The following is a 22,612-nucleotide window of genomic DNA, read 5'->3' on the forward strand; positions in this document are numbered from 1 at the left end:
GGAGTTACTAAATATTTGTCAAGTTCTGTTGATGAGAGTTATTAAGTATCCCTAACTTGGTTTCAAAATGACCGTGAGTGGAGGGAATCCCATAGGCTTTGGTGGAAGAAGAAGAAATCACTGTGCTTTTGATAATTATATAGGGATTTAGGGATCACAGTTGATTCTCTGTATGACTTCATTTACTGGTGTGCATGAGGGGAAAAACTCTGCATGACTCATGGGCATAGTTCCAATTTAAGAGTCACCAAGAAAACAACTCAGCAAACTTTTTATTCCCTTTACCTGAGAAACTTATCCTCCAGATACAAGTTACAGTACACTCTTCCATCAGCAGAGGGGGATACTCTATAGTTGGACTTTCCTCCCCAGGGCATCCAGGAAGGAAAAACCAATGTCACACCTGTAATTGTGAATCTTTGGCAGTTTTTACTTTGGACCCTTAAAAACCTTGTACAGACCCAGGACACAGTACGATAGAAACCTCACATGTTACTAACTTATTGAATAAGGAGTCCGGGAACCAAACTCACTCTCCTTCCTACTCACTTCCCAAACGTGCTCCTTCTGTTTCCTCTTCCAGTGTCTCACAGAACTGGCTGCCTGTTTTAGCCTTTATGATCAGGTCTTCAGTGGGTCTTCTCTCCTTCTTCTCCTAGCCTCTCTCTCCATCTAAGTTAGATCTCTCCAAACCTTTTCTCTGCTACACCAGACGGTCAATTTCTATGTCTTTGCCAGTTTTCTTTGACTCAACTGATAATGATTGCTCTGGCATTTTTTGCACAAAGCCTTGAGACTTCTTGGCTTTATCTCTTGTTCATGAGTAATCTTTCAACTCACCCAGCTAGTTTAAAACTTCCTTCCTTCCTTCCTTCCTTCCTTCCTTCCTTCCTTCCTTCCTTCCTTCCTTCCTTCCTTCCTTCCTTCCTTCCTTCCTTCCTTCCTTCCTTCCTCCCACTGTGACATCCAAAGTTCAGGTCTTCAATATATTCCTAATCCAGTTCTCCCCACTCCTCCCATATTAGTTTCATTCCCTCCATTCTATCCTTCCTCCCTTTGACTTCACTTTGCTGCTGAGTCTAGTCAAAGTATTTGCTGCAGTGAGCAGGTGTTGCAGGTTCAGAGACCTTCCTTATCTCTTCTCATAACTGTAGCTATTACCCCTCTCAGATGATTCCATATCTTGCCTCCTGCATCTTGCACTTAACAACTTTTACTTTTCTTGCTTTGCATGCAATTTTCTTGCAACCTTAGGATGTCTTAATAAAAGTGAATATTATACAGCTAGCCATAGAAAAGAGTGTAATTCCTCCCTGCCCTGCTGTGAATGAGGCACCTTCCTCAATTCAGGTCAGATACTCCAGAATAACTATATCCAGGGGAAGTCAGCAATCTCCATGTTTACAATTTCCATGAAATCTAAGCCTACAACTTCTCTTGGCAGGATAGCCAGGCTTTGTATGTTCTAGGCTATAGTATCCAAGAATCCATGCTGATTCTCATTGGGTTCCAGGCAATGATACCATTATATATATATATATATATATATATATATATATATATATATATATATATATCCCCTCTCACCCCTACGGGTGGTACGTGTCTTCCTCAATCTCGGGTCCTCTACCAGAGGCCTGGGAGTTTGAGGGTTCTGCGCAGTATCTTAGCTGTTCCTAGCACTGCACTCTTCTGCACAGAGATCTCTGATGTTGTTCCTGGGATCTGTTGGAGCCACTCTCCCAGTTTAGGAGTCACGGCCCCGAGTGCTCCTACCACCACTGGGACCACTTTGGCCTTTACTTTCCACATCCTCTCTATTTCCGCCTTCAGGCCCTGGTACTTCTCCAGCTTCTCATGCTCCTTCTTCCTGATGTTGCTGTCACTTGGCAGTGCTACATCTATCACTACCGCTGTCTTCTGGTCTTTTTCTACTACCAAGATGTTTGGTTGTTTGGCCAGTACCTGCCTGTCCGTTTGGATCTGGAAGTCCCACAGGATCTTAGCCCTGTTATTCTCCACAACCTTCTGTGGAATCTCCCATCTGGACTTGGGGGGGTCTAGCTCAGACGCTCTGCAGATGTTCCTGTACAGAATGCCAGCTACTTGGTTGTGTCGTTCTGTGTATGCTGTTCCTGCCTGCATCTTACACCCTGCCACTATGTGTTGGACTGTCTCTGAGGCCTCTTTGCACAATCTGCACCTTGGGTCCTGTCTAGTGTGGTAGACCCCTGCTTCTATGGATCTGATGCTTACTGCCTGTTCTTGTGCTGCTACGATCAGTGCCTCAGTGCTGTCTTTTAGTCTGGCCCTTTCCAGCCACTGATAGGATTTCCCAATGTTAGCCACCTCAGCTATCTATCGATGGTACATCCCATGCAGGGGCTTGTCTTGCCATAGTATTTCCTCTGCTTGAACTTTCTCCCATATCTGCTGCTGCCTGAGGCATTCTCTCAGCAGCTCATCTTTGGGTGCCATCTTACTGATGTACTCCTGGATACTCTGGGTTTCGTCCAGGACAGTGGTTTTGACACTCATCAGACCCCGCCCGCCCTCTTTGCGGCTGGTGTACAGTCTCTGGGTGTTGGACTTGGGATGGAAACCTCCATACATTGTGAGAAGCTTTCGGGTCTTCATATCGGCAGCCTCCATGTCTTCCTTTGGCCAGCTCACTATACTGGCAGGGTATCTGATGACTGGCAGGGCATACATGTTGATGGCACGGATCTTGTTCTTCCCATTGAGTTGGCTCTTCAGGACCTGTCTTATCCTTTGGTGGTACTTGGATGTTGCTCTCTTCCTTGCCGCCTCCTCATGGTTCCTGTGTGACTGTATTTATAGGTGGTCTCGATGTCTGCTATGTGGCCCACTGGTAGTTCCACTCCATCGGTCTTAACTGCCTTCCCTCTTTTTACTATCATCCTACCACACTTCTCCAGTCCGAATGACATCCCAATGTCCTCGCTGTAGATCTGTGTCAGGTGGATCAGTGAGTCGATGTCTTGTTCACTCTTAGCATACAGCTTGATGTCATCCATGTAGAGGAGGTGGCTGATGGTGATTCCACTCTTGAACTTGTACCCATATCCAGATCTTGTGATTATCTGGCTGAGGGGGTTTAAGCCTATGCAGAACAGCAGTGGGGACAGTGCATCACCTTGGTATATGCCGCACTTGATGGCCACTTGTGCGAGCTGTCTTGAGTTCACTTCCAATGTTGTCTTTCACAGTCCCATTGAGTTCTTGAGGAAGGTCCTTAGTGTCCTGTTGACTTTGTATAGTGCCAGGCATTCACAGATCCATGTGTGTGGCATTGAGTCATAGGCTTTCCACAACCTTGGTTCAGAATTGAGCATGTTCCTGTTTTCACTAGACAGATAGAAAGACTGAAACAGTAGTCGGTCTACAGGATCTGTTAAAATGGAGGGAGGGGAAAGGTTCTGCAGGGACCAAATAAATAAGTCCAGAGATTTTAATCAAAAGGTCATGGCACATTTTTTTTTCTCTTTCAAGTATATGCATTAGGCTTTTGTATTTATTTATTTGTATTTATTTTATTTTAAGACATATATAGCTGCTGAACTTATATAGCTACCCATATTGTAACAACAACCCTGGGGTGGTGCACAAAGCAGTAAAATGGGTGAGCCCCCAGAAAGAATGGGGCTGTGGCAAACATCTCAGAAGAGACCCTCCCTAGTTTCTTGGACTGTAAAGGTAAGGGGGGAGAGACGTCCTTTCAGAATTGGAAGATTCTGTTCATGTAACCTTACAATAAAGTTAGAGCTGTAAGGTTTACCCCGTTCGTCTCAGAGAAACTCTCGTGACATGTATGTTCAGCAAAGAGGATTACTCAAGCGTAACGTAAGTAAGTACAGACAAAGCCAGGATTGGCTTGGCACACTTTGCACCGTAATTTATAGCTCCCCAGTTCCCGCGCTTGCCCCATTGCTTAGTTACAGATTACCCACAGAAATCCCCCCCCCATACTAATGGCAGATTCAGTCCGATTCTTTGGTGGTCTTGATTGACGTTTATGGGTTGTGCTGTTGTTGCCTTTGTCGGGTTTTCCTGTTGCCCACAAAGCCGGGAGTTCTCAGTCACGTGCTGATTGCTTCCCTTTGTTTGTAGCGCTCGAGGCCAGCTGGCGTTGATACAAAATATCCGCTTGTGGTTTTAGTCAAGCGGCGCCACCTGGCTCTGATCAGTTCGCGGTTTCTCACTTCCCCTTTTTCCCCAGCTAGCGCCTGCAATTGACTAAGCGCGGCTGAGCAAGTTTCTAGCTGTGCTGCGCCAGCTGAATCTGACAAGAGGTGGTACTTCTGGCTGTATTTCTTATCTGGACTACTTTGCAAGGTTGTTAGGAAGTGGGGAGGTGGTTACTCTTTCTGCCTGCTGCAGCCACTCCATTCAGCACTTTCAGCACAGCCTTTCCCATGTGCAGAGGGCACTTTCAAACTCATTCCTCTCTCCCTCACATGACACATATTTCCTTCAAGGCCATCTCCACACTCCTCCACATCCACCCTGTCCTGGTAGGGTTGAGATCTCTTCCTGGTAATCTTTCCCTTGGAAGGACTATGCTATTTATAACTGAGTCATCTCTTATGGATTGCATGCTTCTATCTAACCAAAGATGCAAGCCTTCTGGCAAAGCTATCTCAGCTGAATGGACATTTAACCCAACCTGTTATTCAGGTCAAACTGCCTGACTGACAGTATAGTTTAAGATTTAACAGAACCAATCCGCCTCTTTCTTTTACATCTTAAAAAATCCTAAATTTATTCTTTAGACTTTGGTTTGACCAAATGAAGGCAGTGATTTGTCCTTGCTGTTCACTCAATATTTTATCTTCAATCCTTATTGGAATCACTTGAAATAGAAAGTTGAGACCAGGTAAAATATTCATTTTCCTTTTGTTCTTCTTCCTATGCAGGACATGTTTAACTTTTTCCATCATAAGATTTCGGCCATTGTATTTTCCCAAAACTATAAATGATTATTCTTGAAGAAATCTTTATTAAAATTTGTTAAATAAATTTCTAGGTACTGAACTCATTTTATAATAATATTAAAGTGTATTCTTTACTATAAATGTGGCTTTCCTCTTCAGATACAGTCCATGTAATCCTCCCTGTTTTGTTCTTGTTAATCTGATATCCTGAGATAGAACCGTGTTGCTGTATTAATTCCATTACTGGTTAAAAAGAATACATTGGATGAGTAACTCTGAATACAATATTGTTGGCATATAATTCTAGTTTCTGTTCTTGATTTGGTACTTTGATTCCCAAAATTTGCTTCCCTTCCGATGCCTCCCTTGCCAATGGCTCAAATGCCAATAGTAACAAGGAAGGCGAGAGGGGACAAATTTGTCTTGTTGGTTTCTTTATAATACATAATTTCTTTATAATAGATAATTATATATGCAAAATGTTTTAATAAAAAATATTTTAAAGAACACTTTTAATTTGGTGATAAAATCCATTTACAAATATCTTGGCCTCTTGTTCATTTTATCCATGTGAGAAAATTCAAGCTGCAGTTGAAATCCATGAATACAAAAGGAAATTCCAAATTATCAAAAGCTTTTTTATTTCTTCAGATGTACATAAATCTCCCATTTGTTATATTGTAAGAGATGAATCTGCTTCTACTGGCTGTCTCTATCTTCCCTCATTTTTCTCAAGTTGTTCTGTCTTTTCTTACTCATTTTAACAAATGAAAGAGAATTTTATCATTAAAAATGCTCATTTAATTAATGTCAGTAATGTTATGATTCTGCTTGAATATAGATTGTGATTCAAAAAAATAACATAATTATGGAATTTGAATTATTTATTTTATTTCTCTGTCATTAAAGTTCAAAGTCATGTGCAGGGAAGGAAGATTTGAGAAAACATATAAAGAACTTTAATTCTAAGTGATATTATTTTAAATTACCAGTAAATTATAGAAAAAAATAGATTCTAAAATTAAGAGGCCTGATCAGTTTTCATCATGAGATGCTCTTTTGTGTTCAGGTGAGGTTTCAGGATAATGATATAGCATTTAGGGATGAAGATGCAGCCCAGTAAGCCCAGGCTGGAGGCCAGGATGGAGAAGATCTGCACAGCCACCATGTATTTCCCTTTGGTGCTCAGGTAGGTGGGGACAAAGGAGACCCAAACGCTGCAGAAAACCAACATGCTGAAGGTGATCAGCTTAGCTTCGTTGAAGGTCCCCGGCAGCTTTCGGGCCAGGAAAGCCACCACAAAGCAGATGGCAGCCAGAAAGCCCAAGTAGCCCAGTGCAGTGTAGAACATGGCAATGGAGCCTTCGTTACATTGCAGCAGGATCTGTCCTGGTTGGGAATTCAGATTGGCATCTGGGAATGGGGGAGAGATTCCCAGCCATATAAGGCAGATGCCCACCTGAACCCCAGAGCAGGACAAGACAATGGAATTAGCCAGACCCTTCCCCAGCCATTTCCTCATTGTACTGCCTGGCTTTGTGGCCAGAAACGCCACCACTACCATGACGGTCTTGGCCAGTAAGGAAGAGACAGCAACTGAGAAAACCACACAGAAGGCAGTTTGTCGAAGAAGGCAGGTCACTTTCTTGGGGTGACCAATAAATAGAAATGAAGATAAAAAAGAAAGCTGGAGGGCAATCAGGAGAATGTAGGTAAGGTCCCGGTTGTTGGCTTTGACTATGGGAGTTTCTCGGTATTTCATGAAGATTCCTAGAACACAGCCGGTGATTAGAGACAAAAAATGGGCAACGAGAGACAGGATGAGACCCAACATTTCTTGATAGGACAGGAAGCTTATAACTTTGGGGACACATTGATCTCGCTTCTTATTGGAATGGTGGTCTTCGGGACACGTCTCACAATGGGCCGCATCTGAAAAACAGAAATAATTGCTGTCTAACTCCTGAATTGGGTGGCATTGACTCTTCAGCATCTCCTGACCAAATGACCAAAAGGGGTCAGCAGAGTGGAGATAGAGAATTAAGGATTTACTCTGGGTTCCTTCTTTGTCACACTGATCTCTCTTGATCTAAAAGACTGCTGACCACAGATCGCTTTTTCTGCTTTTCTTCCCAGCAGAGGCAGATGGATCATGTGCTTTAGGACTCTTTTTGATGGTAGGTAGGTGCTGGGATTGCTTATTCCTCTAATATGTGCCCTATAAATAAATCTCCTTTCTGTTATAAGACTTATGTCACTAATCCCAACAGAAAGGAGATTATCACTCTTAGGGACATCCCAAATCCCTTCAATAAAAGGTCTGGCTAAGGGGCATTTTGCAAGAAAAATAGATAGCTAGGTTAGTAGAATGGTGGCTTCCTTAGCAGATGGAAGCATGGATCAATCCTGGTATGGACTTGGATGGTGTCCCTTCTTTGCTGTTGGGCCACTTACCTTCCTGCATAGAGATGGTTCCTTCCATACATGGAGAACAGTCATAGCAGCAAATTGGTGCTCCCTCTCTGGTGAGCTTTGTGTATCCTGGGAGACAACTTTTACTACACCTAGAAAAAGGCACCTTCTAAACAGAAAGAAAATGGGGAGAAATATATAAATTATGGGGATTACATATGTGAATGGAAATGAGTTACAGTGTAGGTTGATGAACTGTGGTTTGTTATAATCATCATATTTTGCTCCTGACAAACATGTGTTTTACACACTGTGTAAAGTTAGGAACCACCTTTATACATCGTAATTGTTCACCCAGAGCATTGAACTGAATCCAACCAAATCTCACAATGCCTTAATGAATAAACTCCACCACTGAGTTGGGGTTATCTTCCAGGGATCCTTGGCTCTTTCGAACAGCAGGACTGGCAATGAGCAAAAGGTGAGGTTGCCTTGAAACTGATTCTTGACAGGAGCAATGTTTGAAGATCTTCCAAGACTTTAACCTTCTTAACTCAAAGTCACAAAGAATTTCTCCTTGTGAAATGTCCTAAGTCTGCATGCTAATTGTGCTCAGGTCATAAAATTCAAGAATATACTTTTAAGGTCTTTCCAAATATAGTGGAAATATGTTTTCCAAAGCCTCATTTTCAACATCATCCTTTTCTCCAGACCCCCAAGATGCAGTACCATTTCAGCAGGATTTTTTCCCACAATCCCGTCAATATTAAAGAGAGGAGGATGGCCCTTCTGGCTAGGATCCTTAGACATCTGCTCTTCCTATTCTAAGAAGAGGCTACATGGGACCTCTGGCGGGGAAAATGGCAGACTAATACATCTCGGAAAATGTGGAGATGATGCTGAGGCTTGAATCACAATTTGGTGAGGTGCCCAATTTTGCTTAGCTTCTCTGGAGAAAGGAGTAGATGAAGAGATCACCTGGATGAAGGATCTGAAAGGGGTCTGAGGGCACCTCGTGAGTAAGAGCAACCAGGAGCCGAGGAAGGAGGATCAAGCATGCAGCCTCAGCAAAGTCTTTTAAGGGACATTCAGTCTGACCAAACCCCACTTCTCAAATCTCTTTGTAATATAACTAATTAAATGCTAAAGAAATCTTCAGAGAAGCAGTTTAATAGGACTATCCAGTGAGTATTCCCAAACTCTGTAACAAATTGAACAATAAAAGAATAAGAACTTTAAAAAAAAACCCAACAACTTGCAGCAAAAAAGGACAGTAAGAATTTAAATTACAAAAGTTTCAAATGGATAAAGTGTTCAGTGGAGTTTTTTTGGATTTGTTTATTTTAGGTTCCTGGGAATTAATTAAATAAATAGCATTCACCTTCATGCGAGAGTGTTTTGTTTTGGCTCACAGAAGCAAAAAAAAGACTGGTGGACTTTCTTAAGCAAATGGTTAAGGGACTGCCATAAAAGTGAGGAGTTTGCATCAGAGCAGAAGTACAGAGGCTCCAAGGGTTTGCCATGAAAGTGCAAGACTTAAGAAAGACAAAAAAGGAAAAATATAGGTAAAAGAAAGTTCCTTTTTATGATCTTATTGATTGGATTAAAGTAAGGCACAGAGAGATGGCCACTACTAGAAAAACAGTGAAAGAAGGGAGGAGAGGATCACTGATAGACAAACCACCTGGGATTACACCTGAGATTTTACAGAGGATGTTTGAAGAGATGGGAAAGACTTGTCATAGCCTCAATTGTGGCTATGACAGTGTCCATAGAGGAGAAATTTGGAGGAAAGAATGAATAAGAAATTTGAAGAATCTGTAATACAGATTAAAGGTGAGGTTCAACAAATTAAAGAAAAAGTAGAAGTTTTGGAAACGAAGACTGGAGGAGTAAGCCAAGAAATAGAAAAGTGCTTTGATAACTTACTAGAACTGAGAGAGAAGGAATTTTGCCTGAGATTGAGGGCAGTCCCAGAAAAACCTGGGGAAGATGTAAGAGACAGCATAGCTTAGATGTTTACAACATTTTTGGATTGGGAAGAAGATATGAAAGCAGAATTGGATGAGGTCTATAGAATTAACACAAGATACACCAAATTGAGAAATTAGTGCATTTTGTTAAGAAGAGAACAAGAGACCAGATTCTATAACAATACTTTAACCCAAAGTTAAGGATAGATGTATTCCTGCTTAAAGAAATAGACATCAAAATCCTGCATAAGAGAAAAGATTATACCTTCTTGACTGATAAATTAAATCAGAAGATACTACTTAGGTGGGATAAATTGGAAGAAGTGGTTTTGAGTTTTAAGCAGCAGAGATTTTGACTTAATTCAGTTCAAAAGGCAAGATAATTCTTGGAAAGACACAAGGTGGAATTGGAGGAGATGTAAGAGATGCAAATGGAAGGAGTTAGTCAGTTAACATCATAAGAAGCTGAGGAAGATACCACTACATTAGGTATAAACTTTTCAAAATTTATAAAATAAATATGGAGTTTAAATGTTTAATGTGGAATATAAATGGAGCAAATGCCCCCCAGAAGTGGAAGAAGATATTTCATTATTTGAAGGAACTGAAGTTGGATATAATTGGTTTACAAGAAATATCTATAAACAAGAAAGATAAAGCATATTTGATTTCTAAAAATTTGGGAGAGGAATCTCAGTTTCTTTAAGCAAAAAAAAAAAAAAAGTTGACTTAAAAAAAAAACTAATAGAAAGAATATATGTAGCTCAGGATTGACCAATATAATTACGAACAATGTCTATGAAAAAGGCTGAAAAACATTTTACCAGATTTACAATGTGTTTTTTTACCTAAGAGACAAGTAAGAGACAATATTAGAAATATTAGTGTACTTGGAGGAACATAATGAAAAACAAACTGCTTTAATATTCCTTGATGCAGAGAAAGCTTTTGACAATTTTAACTGGGCTTTTCTGTTTAAAATTCTGGAAGAAATGGACTTTGAAGGGAACTTTAGTACATGGGTGAAATCGATATATATTTCACAAATGGCAGAGATAATTGTGAATGGGGCCCTGACTAAGCCCTGTGAAATACAGAAAGGAACAAGGCTGAGATACCCACTTTCACCGCTGTTATTCATTCTGGGTCTTCAAGTTTTTAATAGAGACATAAGACAAGATGAGAAAGTTAAAAAAAAGTGTATAAACTAAGGGCACCCACTGATTATTTGGTTTTAATACTGGAGATTCCTTTAGAAGGGATAGATGTATTAATGGAAAAAGAGAATTTGGTGCATTAGCTGGATTTAAAATTAATAAGGAGAAAACAAAGAAGTTGACAAAGAATATGAAGATGGAAGACCAAAATGAACTTTCTGTAAACGCTGGGTTTCAGATTGAGAAAAAAGGGAAATATTTGGGTATTACTATAACTAACATGAATTGCCTGTTATTTCAAAATAATTATGTCAAAGTATGGAATGAAATTAAGGAGGGAAAAGTTAAAATTATCAATGTTGGGAAGAATTGCTGTGATAAAAATGGATATGTTACCTCGAGTGTTGGTCTTATGTCAGACACTACGTGTTTTGAGAACTGACGCACCATTTAAACAGTGGCAAATCAACATATCCAGATGTATATGGCAGGGAAAGAAATCAATATAAGATTCTGCAAGATGCAAAGGAAAGAGGGGGACTGGGATTAGCTGATTTAAAATTTTGTTTTACTGCCTGCTGTTTGGTTTGGATGAAGGAACAAAGAGCATAAAATGCACAAAATTGGGCAAAATACAGAAATACCCATCATGGAGGAATGGATCATGAAGATGGCAGAGCTTGCCGAAATCGCTGAATTGATTTGTTTCATTAGGGAGGGAATAACAATTACTTTTATAAAAGATTGGACACTTTTTATGGACACTGCTGACAATGAGTAAAAATAAACAAGCGATTTTGGGATTTATTGATTAAAAGGGTTTGTTTACGTGAAGAAAGGAACCATGATAATGCCATTTGGGAGGGTGGAAATTGTAATTACTATGTTTGTAGCTTCTGTAAAGACAACTGGAATTGGTTTAGATGATGGTTGGCAAAAGATGCTGATGAATGCCTTTTATGGAGAAATGCATCTGCCATTCATGTGTTTTCTTTGGGGTATTTATTGACTAAACCTCACCTTGACCTTCAAGATTCCAACCAGATATCCATGAGAATCTTCATGCTGTCCTCACTAGCCTCTATTATCCCTAATGTCCCTCTCAACCCTTTTCTGTTTCAATACAAGTTAGCAATGCTATTTCCATATCTACCCTGATGCAGTATTTTGCCCAAAGCAAAATAATTATCCCTGAAATGTTGAAGACTCTTTCCAAGGCTAAACATCTGAGGAGCTCTGAAGAAAGCTTAAAATGAGTTTTGGTAAGACTTTGCAACATTTCCCAGCTGGGATTTTATCCACTGCTAATTTTATTTTGTGTAATTTTTTTTTTCTCTCTCTCTATTGGCCTGCAGATGCATCATGTTTCAAAATGTGAAATGCCAGTGCCTGTTTTCTGTGCAGCAAAACAGAAATTCTTTTAATGAAGAAGCAAAACAGAACAAGAAGAAAACAAATCTCGCCTTAGGAAGAGAAGCATTCTGTCTCTGTCTCCCTTTGTCCTTGTGCTAATCAATTTCCTGCCAGTGTGTGGTCATCTCCCATTCATTCACACAATGGCAATATAATGCCCAGCCTTGGTTGGCTTGCCAAGCTCCCCCCCCCCACTTTGTCCTTATTAATTAACTGTTAATTAACTGTTAAATTATAACTAAGGTGCAGGAATGGCTTGGATTCCCAACCCCCTTCTGGCCTGGAGACACTCTTTGGCCAAGAGGGGATGGTGCCTCTCAACTCCCTGAAGGTCTGTTGGAGAAAGGATGAATCAGAGACATGTAAACAAGTTGTTCCAGTGCTTCTTTAAATATCTTTCATTTTCCCTTTCTTCTTCTTTTATTATTTTTGACTTTTTCTCTTATTATTTCATATTTCTTTCTTTTTTCTACTTTTCCCTTTATCTTTTTATAGTGTTTTAATCTTATGTAATTTTTTTCTTTTAATAAAAATTATTTTAAAAAAAGAAAAAGCAACATGGAGTGTAGAGTGAAATTGTCATCAGTTTCAATTTGAATGGCCAGAAATAAACTATGGGCAATATAGTCCAGAGCTGTAGAAGGCAGTGCAACTGGCCTTGAGGGCCAGGTGGAAGAGCCACTACCAAGACAACGGTCAGATAAAAGAGGACTGAGTCCATGGTAGGACTGTTATTTATGCAAATGTCTCAGAAAAGACCTCCCTAGTTCTCACACATATAAAGTGAAGGAGGGGGGAAGCGCATTCAGACTTGCAAGATTCTGTTATTATAGCTTTACAATAAAGTACAGTGGTACCTTGGGTCACAAACTTAATTCGTTCCACGACTCTGGTCGCGACCCGAATTGGCCGCGACCCAAATCAAATTTTCCCATAAGGTTCATTGTAAATACGGTTAATCCGTTCTGACCCCTACGAATTTGGTCGCCAACCGATTTTGGTCGCGACCTGAATCAAATTTTCCCATAAGGTTCAATGTAAATACGGTTAATCCGTTCTGAACCATATGTATTTTTTTTAAAACCACAAAAATATGACATAAAGTACAGTACAGTACACTATGAAGAGAGAGAACGCTAACCTTGCTTGAGGCATGGAGGACAGGAAGGTGGGTGGGAAGGTGGTTATTGTTTGGAGGGAGAGTCCCCCTCCCTACAGGAAGCCACGGCCACGTGTCACAGCAGGGAAAATGGCCACGGATCCTGTTCGTCACCTTATGCGGAGTTCATGAACGGAAGCAAAATTTTGCGAACGGTGCTGTTCGTGACCCAAATTGGTTGTGAACAGAAGCATTCATGACCCGAAGTACCACTGTAGTATGGACCCATGTGACATTGGATTCCTAGTCTGATCTACCTCAAAGGGCTGATAAATGCAGGAGAGGCATAAGGTTGCTTCCTCTTATCCTTGCAATTCCTTGGAAAGCACCTACCATAACATCTCCTTGAGGCTCTGCCTTCTTGCAACATGTAGGTCTGAAATCTCAATTCCAAGCAGCAGTGGGCTACCCAAGAACAAGTCTTCCCATCCTGCCCCACATCACTGGCAGGATTCCCACACTGGAGGTTTTTTGAGGTCCCGGAGAAATAGTAGCATCTCCTTCAAGTGGCACTTCTTCCAGCACAGACCATCAATCAGAGTTGCAAGGTTGATAATCTGAGAACTCAGATGGTTATATAGGAGCAGAAAAATAATAAAACCCACAAATAAGCAGACTCAGATACCTGATGAAATGATGTCGGCCATATGATGGCATGCTGATTGATGAAGAATTTTATTTCTGAAGAGGCCTCTCTTTCTATCTTTCCAATTTTCACCCCCGCAGCAGACTTGTTGGGAAATACTGCCCAGTCCATAATAGCAAAGTCAGCAGCAGGATTTCCATTTTCATCCAAGTAAACATAATCTCCAGTAAGATTATAAAGCTGGAAGCTTCTTAGAAAAGGATGAAGCTAGAAAGACATGGAGAGTCACATGTATACATTCATATTTGATCCCTAAGTCCAAATGGGGCTACTTCAACTCGATTCCTCTTTCTCCAATATTTGAAGAAATGTAGTTAAGGACACTCAGTGTCCTTTCTGACTGTCAAAGATCTCTGGCCTGTTCTGTTCTAAAATTGCTACTCTCAAGTTTCAAACGTATTTTGACTCCAGCAATCTGATGACGTATAAAGTGGCTATTTCACTAGGGCAGTTTCCCTGCTACTGGTCTAAAATTCTAACCTCTCCTTGTATTCAGCAAAAACCTCAGTCTCCCAAATTTGCTCTTCTTGCCTGTCTTCCACTGTGAAATTTTTGCCCCCCCCACCTCCTGCCATTGACCATGTCATTTTCTAGAAGGAAACATTCAACCATCCAGGTGCTGTAGGAAAGAAAAGTTTGGCTTCAGCATCTTCCTTGGTGACATTTCTGATTTGTACCATTTCACCTTTGCAGTGCTTCAGCTTTGCATAAATGTCTTTCTTCTGTGTTTTCTCATGGTACTGTATCTGGGGGGAAACCTGGCATTGGCAGGAAGCTGAAGTTGACTACTGTTACCGAAGGCCCCTGAAATGGACAAGAAGTCTTCTGGATCTGGAAATGTATCAAAGTTTTTTTTCTGCAACTGACTTGCAACTAACCATGTCAGAAATTTTTGCTCATTGTCCCCCACCATGTTGCCTTTTTTAAAAAAAATAGTATTTTATTAAGATTTTAAGATTACAAAGTTAAAAGTTAGAAATGAAAAAGAAAAGTGAAAATACAAATTATAAAGAAAAGGAAAAGAAAAAGTGAGATAAAGTAAAAGAAAAAGAAAAAAGACATGAAAAATAGATAGCTTCCAATCTATCTCTGGTCTTAAGAATAATAAGAGTATCATAGGTGCTAGTTTTTAATGCATTAAGTAGGAATAATTCTTTGTCAAAACATATCCCATTACATTTATAATCTAATCTTCAAATCCCCATGTAAGCTTCACCCCGCCTGCATTTTGCAAATAGTCCATCAATGGTTTCCAGTCTTTAAGGTAATAATTATTTGATTTTTCTTTTAATAAACAAGTCAGTTAATCAGTTTCTACCATTTCCATCAGTTTTAACAGCCATTCTTGTATTGTTGGTAGTGTCTGGGTTTTCCAAAATTGTGCATACAAAAGTCTTGCTGCAGTAATCATATATTGAGTAATTCTGATAAGATGCTTTCCAATTTGAAAGTCCATTATCCCCAACAGGAATAGTTCTGGTTTAAATGGAATCTGTATTTGTAGTATGCTCTGCATGAAGGATTGTATTTGAGTCCAAAATTTCTTTGCAATTTTACATGTCCACCACATATGGTAGAACGACCCTTCTTGTTGGTTACATTTCCAACAAACGTTGGAAATTGTCCCATACATCTTTAATAATCTTTGGGGTGTCATGTACCATCGATACAACATTTTATAAAAATTTTCTTTCAAATTATAACATAAAGTAAAATTTAATCCTTTAGACCACATATTTTCCCATTGCTGCATATGTATATTATGTCCAATATTTTTTGCCCATTTAATCATGCATTCTTTAACTTGTTCTTCAACCATTTCTTCTCTCAACAATAATTTATACATTTTTGCTATTAAGTGTTCATCTGTTTCACATAGTTGAATTTCAAATTCCGATTTATTCTATTCAAATCCAAATTCTTTTTTATCGATTTTGAATTTTTCTTTATATTGGATATAAGAAAGCCATTGAAAAGTGTGTCCTCCTAAAACCAATTGCTCTTCTGATTTGATTTTATATTCTCCTTGTTCTTTTTCTAATAAGTCTTTGTATCTCATCCATTTATTTTTATCTCTTGTTTCAGTTCTATAAAAAGCTTCTTGTATAGAAGTCCACATCGGCATCTTAGGGTATAAAAGTGGTCTGCATTTAGTCCAAACTTTTAATAAAGATCTTCTAATATAGTGGCTTTTAAAGTCCACATTAACTTTAACTTTATCATACCACAAATATCCGTGCCACCCAAATCTCAAATTATAACCTTCCAAATTTAATAATTTTTCATTTCTCAAGGTAATCCATTCTTTAAGCCAGACTAAACAGCAAGCTACATAGTACAATTTCAAATCAGGGAGACCCAAACAACCTCTTTCTTTCACATCTTGCAAAACTTTATATTTTATTCTTGGTTTTTTCCCTTGCCATATAAACTTAGAAATGTCACATTGCCATTGTTTAAAGGGTGCTTCTGAAGTCAATATTGGAATTGTCTGGAAAAGATATAAAATTTGCAGCAAAATATTCATTTTAATCACCGATATTCTTCCTAATAATGACAATTGTAACTTTTCCCATCAGTCTAAATCTTTTTTAATATCTGTCCAGAGTGGAACATAACGTGAATTGACTCTATAAACTTTATCTATTTCAGAATCTAAATCTTGTTCCTCCATCTCTAAAAATTGTGCTAATGCAGTAATAATAAATTTTCTTACATCTTCCCCAAGATTTTCTCTTACTGATCTCAATCTCAATATAAATTCTTTCTCCCTCATTTCTGCTAATGCAATAGCATCCAGATTTCGATCAATATCTTTAGTGACTGCTTCTGACTTAATTTCTAACAAGTGTACCTGTCCTTGAGTATTCTTGAGATCAGTTAACAAATTATCCACCACATCTTTCACTTTCTGAACCTCATTTCTAAATTCTTGAGTCAATTCCTTCTTTAAATTGTCTATTTTTTCATTCATTTTTATGTCTCTTTGGTCCATCTGGTGGCTTAAGGCAGTAATCTAGTACTTTTTTCATGTCTCCACCCCCCTCAGCCGGTTCTGTAAAAGTTCTTGTTGATTCTCTTTCCTTTTCCTTATCCTTCGTCCCTCTTAAAGCCATTGTAAGCAGTAGAAAGTTTAATATCTTCAAAGAACAACAATTATAATCCAACAGCAACAGCTTTCTTCCAAACTCTCTAACAACACAGCAGTTATAATCCCAGCTATAGAAAGCTGTCTCTTATTCCCAAATATAGATAATAAAATATATAAACAATTCTCAGTTCTCAAGCTTTTAAGTTCAACATGGAGAAAAGGGAAAACTCAACTATAAAAATCCAACAGCAGATTCATAGTCCAATATACGTTTATGAGCCAAAGAAAAAAGAAAAAAAGAAAAAAAGAAAAAAATTTAATCCCACAGAAAAGGCAAATCATTAACAATTTATAAAATCCTCTATTTAAAATCCATAAAACATTTCCATATCGTAGCAAAGTCCATTTGTCAATTTCCACCCATTACATTCCATGACAGAGAATAAAAAAGTAACTCAGCAGCATTTAAAAGTATAGTCCAGAGATAGATCTTAGATATTAATAAGACAAAAAAAAGAAAAAAATATATAATCCAAAGAGGAGGAGAGTTGGGGGAAAAAAAAAAAAACCTTCCACTTCTAAAGTGATCTAAGACACCGGACTGCAGTGTTAATGTCTCCCATTCATGAGGCTCTCTGCATTTGTAAAGCACGATGGAATTCCCAGCCACCTTTGCTGCTCTACTCACCGGCTCTCCCGGGGTGGAAACCAGGAAAGGCAGGAGGAACAGCATCTGGGGCTTTCGTGGTTAATCTTCTGAACCCCCCCCCCATCCAGGGGGATATTTGGTGGTCTTCTCTCCTCTACACCCACCGCTATCAAATATAGCTCGGGTGCCCTCAGAGCTCCGAGAAACGCGTCAGCGCGCTGTCCCGTCCGGGTGGAAACTCATGTTGTCTTCATCTCATCTGCAGCTCCTGAGTGAGAAACCTCAGGTCAACTTCAGCAGCACTCCATGAAAGTTGTGTCCTTTGTGAGTGAGAGCTGCAGAATGTGGAGGGTAATTGAGGTGGCCAGCAGGGGTTGGAGATGGACGATTTCAGGCTGAAATGGAGATGCTCATCCTGCATTGGTCACTGGTCATTAGTTGCCATAGTGCTGTTGTCTGCCTAAAACATTGGACACAGCAGCCATGGGGCATGGTCCAACAGAGCTGCACAACAGTGGTGACCACATCTACATGTCCCTCTAATGTGGAATGGACTATGCCCTCCTAATAGGGGCAACCCTGCTTTGAGGGTTTATGATATCAAAAGTGGAGGAATGCATTCAGTTTGGAAGGGGAAACACATCCTAAGGAACTCTTCTGTTCTGATCTTGGTGTTTGTTTGGATACAGCTAAGACCTGGGTGTAGAAGAAGGTCCATATGAGGAGACTAGAGATGACAGATAGTCCTGTAGCGAGACCTGCCCATTCCTGCTGCTGTGCTATGATTGCAGCATGTACATTCCATTGACTGGTGATGCCCTGAATGTGGAAAGCAGCTAAACCAGAGCGGTTGCTTCCTTTCTCAGATGCTGGGGATGCAGGAACACAACTGGCCATTTGAAAGGTCACAGAAATGAAGGCAATGGAGGCAGCAAATGTCATGACAGGATATTATGTTATGGTCTTTCTGGCTTCTGCAACTTGATACCTCATCACTTTATGAAACCAACAGATGGTGATGGGATTGCTTGGGAGAAAAATTGGGCTACAGATTCTAATATTTGTAGGAGGAGAAAAATCCAGAAGAATATCTTGGTATCAAAGCCTAAGAAAGAGGACCAATCGGGAAGAAAAAGTTGGTGCACAATAATTAAGAAGCTGCAGTCTAAAGCAAGTAAAGTGACCTGGATGTTCCCTGAAGACACTGGAAAGGTATAGACTTCACATCCTCTTAAGGCAGTAGGACAGGAGGTGAGAAAATATTCTCTGGTCTAGAAGCTAAATCAGGCAATGCTTGATGATCAAGAAACTTGATGGTTACTGCAACAGCCTGGTGCTGATTAATTCTGCAAGTGGGGAAAGAGCCTTCCTCTTCATTGCTTGTTCTCCCAGCTTCCCAAACCAGCACAACTGTTCACTTTGAAAGTTCTAGCAACAGAATCTTTCTTTCCTTCTTCCTCTCCAAGCCTCCACATTTGGTCAGAACAAACCTCAAACATGTGCAATTGCTATGGGGAGTATCCCACCGCATTTCCAACCCTGCCCATTTCTAACAAATAGTAAGGAACCTAAAGGGGATCATTAGCAGAAATTCAGAGAAAAGTCTTACATGCCATGGCTGTACCACCTGGGGTACGAGATGGTCTCCAACCCTGATCCTCCTCTGACTCAGGTGGGAGGAATAGGCAGCACTGAGGACTCTGGCCACAGCTTGGACTGAAGTGGAAATACTGGATGCATCCTCAGACAGGATTCTTGCAACCACATCATGGGATGGGATTTCCCAGTTCTCTGTTTCCGTGCATCTTTTCCAAACTTTCTTAGATAAAACAGGCCATGAAGAGGAACACTGAAATGCTGCCTCCCCAAACTTCTCACTAGCAGAGCGATATGAATTAAAATCATAATTTTCTGTCCTTTTCTTTGCCAGAGTTAAGAAAGAAAACCAAAGATGTTTGTGCTGGAGATCAAGCATTCGATAAAACAATCTCACAGATATGTCTGGCAAAGTTGTTGCAATCCACACTTTCTCCCCAAACACTTTTTTAGCTTTTTCAATTTTTACTATTATCACTGCTAAAATTAAAGTGGCCTGAAGGTCCAACTGACAAACAATAATTTTTACTTCATTGTTGCTCAAATATAAAAGAAGGTCTTTTCTTCTCACTTTATCTAGCACTGGGATGCTTTCTGAGAAGGCAACACAAACCCCTTTCTTGATGGCCACAAGCTCAAAGTTTCTTCTGAACTTTTCTCCATTTTCATTGTCTGGAGCAGTGAGGCCAATCCAGGTCCATCGGAAATGCAGGAGCAGCTTGACAATGGCCAAGTGAGGAGGCTCTTGTTTTGGACTCATCCGGTAGAAAAAAGGGAAATGCTGTTTATGCTCCGGAATGTGACTGATGACCCCATAATTGATCTACAATGAAATGGAAAAGTTGGGTTATTGTCCTGCTTTTGGGGACAAAAATCAGTCCTTAAACCTAAGGCCTTTTTTCCACTGCAGAGAATTTCTCTACACCAAGCCTTGAACTGCGCTGTGTCTCTCTTCTCAATCATTGAGAGTTACCTCCAAGGTCACAGGAGGAGAAGTACAGTAGATTTTGCACACCATGGACAGTGTCAGAACAAATTTGGTATAACATACTGCTAATATTCTGTTCAGCTAAATGTGTCTTGTGGATTGGGGATGATGCAACATTATGGGAACTCAGTAGAAAAAAGATGTCCCCAGAATCTGTATTGTCTTTAGCTATAAGTGGGGAAAGACCCTCTTGAAGAAATCTTTCCCTTCTTTTTCCTCCATAACAATCCTTGTGGCTTCCTTGGATGTGGCTGGAATAAGCTGGAACATACTTTTTTGTCTTCCATTCTCTTGGAGGGAAGTCAAGTGATTGGAGTGAGTGGAAGACAGAGAAAAGAGGCTGGAGAAGGAGAGCCAGAGGGAATGCCAATTTCACATAGAGGATGGGCTGAGAGCAGTTCAACTCAGACACGGATAAGACAGAAAAAAATATATGTGACTACTTTATGGAAATAATAAAGGTAGTTCTTAAGTCATTGGGAGCAGGGTTGCCATCGCTAAGCAATGCTGTTGGAAAGTGTGATGTCATGTGACCACTTTACTTAGTGACCTTAATCCAGGCAATCCTGGTTTTTGTTGTAACCCAAGACATGCGGGTCATTAAGCGGGAAGTGGTGGGATTCCCAGATAAGGAGTGCAGTGGTGCCACAGGGAGATAGGAGAGGCCCTGTGAAGCCCAGCAAAAGCCATGCATGAGTTAGAATAGGAGGCTGCTATGGTGTAGCATGAGCACATGCAGGCTGGGAAAGGAGGGCATGATGCAGTGTGTAGGAAGGTGGATGGGGAACTTATCAGAGCAACTTGCAACCTTCCTTGCCGGCTTCCTCATTGACTTTACTTGTGGGAAGCTGTCAGGGAAGGTCACAAATGGTGATTATGTGACCATGGGATGCTGCTGCAACCATCGTAAGTGTGAGCTGTTTGTCAAGTGCCTGAATCATTTAGGAAATGGAATCAACTTCAACATCTATTCATACCTGTGGAATTTTGTAGATGCCCAGCATGGTTGACACATCATTAAATAGCTCAGAATCAGTCCCTTCAAGCACGGTCAACAGATTTTTTGGTCTTCCACAACGGTAGTTTGGGACTTTGTCCTGCCCCTTCGACAGCAAGTCCATCATGGCCTCATATGTCATTCTTGCATTGAACAAGTTCTCATAGATGTTGTAGCCCAGTGTGATGTTGGGTAAGAGCCTTGGATTCTGGTTGATCTCATGAATGGCAAAGAAGAAGGGCAGGATATGCCAGAATCTCAGACTTTTTGTACTGCAAGATAAGAAATATTAATAGGCCTTCAACTTCTGTTTGGATTTTCATCTTCAGTTCATACGATCAAGTGGATTCTTATCTTATGGATATATTCTGGATGGTAGAAATCCACACCTTTAATTCTGTGAAATGTTGATGTCATGGATCACCTTAAAAAAGGACAAAATAATCTGATTGGTGTTATGAAGGGCTAAAAAGGGCAGGAGTTTACTTGAAGTTCAATCTCACTATGTTGGAAGGAAGGAAATAGGATCAGTCATTCATTGCTCAATGAAACAATACCAAATTCCTGATCATTTATTTCAAGGGCTCTTCTAGGTCATACTGTTTTCTGGTTATTCCCATTAGAATCCCAGTTTCATTGACACCAGTGGGAGCTTCTCCCAAGACAAATTGCAGGAAGAAATGCTTTTACATCAGACTCAAAGTGATCCTCATTCATAAGCCCTAAAGCTGATCCAAACTACCATTTTCTCTAAATGATTACTTAGAGGAATACATGTCCAGCAACATTAAGACATTTACATTAAGGATCCAGCTGGATACAACGGCACCAAGTATCTTAGCAGCCAGGTTCATTTCCGTAAAATTAACTTTCAAAAACCATCCCCAAATGTAGAAACAATTTTCTACTAAATATGTCTCTTTTTTATTCAGAATCTCATCTAGAATGTATTTGATTACAGGTTGTGTGTATATTCAAAGGAAATTTATGTATTTGCATGGCATTGCTCTATGTCCAAAAGGTTCTCATGTTGTCCTCTTTCGTACATATTTTGGCTGTTTGCTATAGTAGTCTTAACTTGGTTACTGAATTTCTGGAAGTAGCCCACTGCTCCTTTGACATTATAACAAAGGGACAAGTACAGAACAAATGGTCTCAAAGTCTGGCTAAAGTTTTGGCTTTTGACTTCAGAGCTTCTGCTTCAAATGTACATCCAAATCTGCTTGGCTTATTCATATGGGCAAGTCATGTCATTGCATCAGTCAATTGTTCTTAATCTTCACGTCCCTCTGACAAGATTATCAACAGCTAATGGTGTTTATACACATACAAAGTCTAAATCCTGGTACGATAATGACTGTATTGAGACTAAAAAGACTCTCTTAAATGCAATAACTTCCTTTCACTAGGTAAATCCCTTGAGTGCTTCTAAATTACTTAAGATTCAAAGAAAAACATTATAAAGATCTTTTGAAGATAAAGAAATGGCAGGCTAAAAGAGAGAATTGGAGGAATTTAATTTTAGCAGCAAAGCTTAAGCGCTGCCCTTGGTTCTGGCACTTAATAAATCAGTCTC

General features: G+C 39.9%; 1 protein-coding gene across 1 annotated transcript; it reads right to left on the reverse strand.

Annotated features, from left to right (window-relative positions):
- Window positions 1-5,976: 5,976 nt before the first annotated feature.
- Window positions 5,977-21,178, reverse strand: LOC148216815 (vomeronasal type-2 receptor 26-like). The gene is made up of 5 exons (XM_088134732.1): window positions 21,017-21,178; window positions 19,623-19,874; window positions 13,695-13,922; window positions 7,410-7,536; window positions 5,977-6,887 (listed from the first exon to the last, which is right to left on the reverse strand). The coding sequence occupies exons 1-5, from the start codon at window positions 21,176-21,178 to the stop codon at window positions 5,977-5,979; spliced, it is 1,680 nt and encodes a 559-aa protein (XP_087990858.1).
- Window positions 21,179-22,612: the final 1,434 nt, after the last annotated feature.

Source organism: Python bivittatus, unplaced genomic scaffold (genome assembly GCF_059951505.1).
Source record: "Python bivittatus isolate LINGU-HERP-01145 unplaced genomic scaffold, Pbiv_v1 ctg000080_np1212, whole genome shotgun sequence".
NCBI lineage: Eukaryota > Metazoa > Chordata > Lepidosauria > Squamata > Pythonidae > Python > Python bivittatus.

Coding starts and splice junctions, on each gene's coding strand:
- LOC148216815 (XM_088134732.1), bottom strand. CDS start 21,178: ATGACATATGAGGCCATGATGGACTTGCTGTCGAAGGGGCAGGACAAA. Junction 19,875..21,016: donor GCATCTACAAAATTCCACAG/GTATGAATAGAT, acceptor ATTTCATTGTAG/ATCAATTATGGGGTCATCAG. Junction 13,923..19,622: donor GCATCCCAGTGCTAGATAAA/GTGAGAAGAAAA, acceptor ATGTCTTTCTAG/CTTCATCCTTTTCTAAGAAG.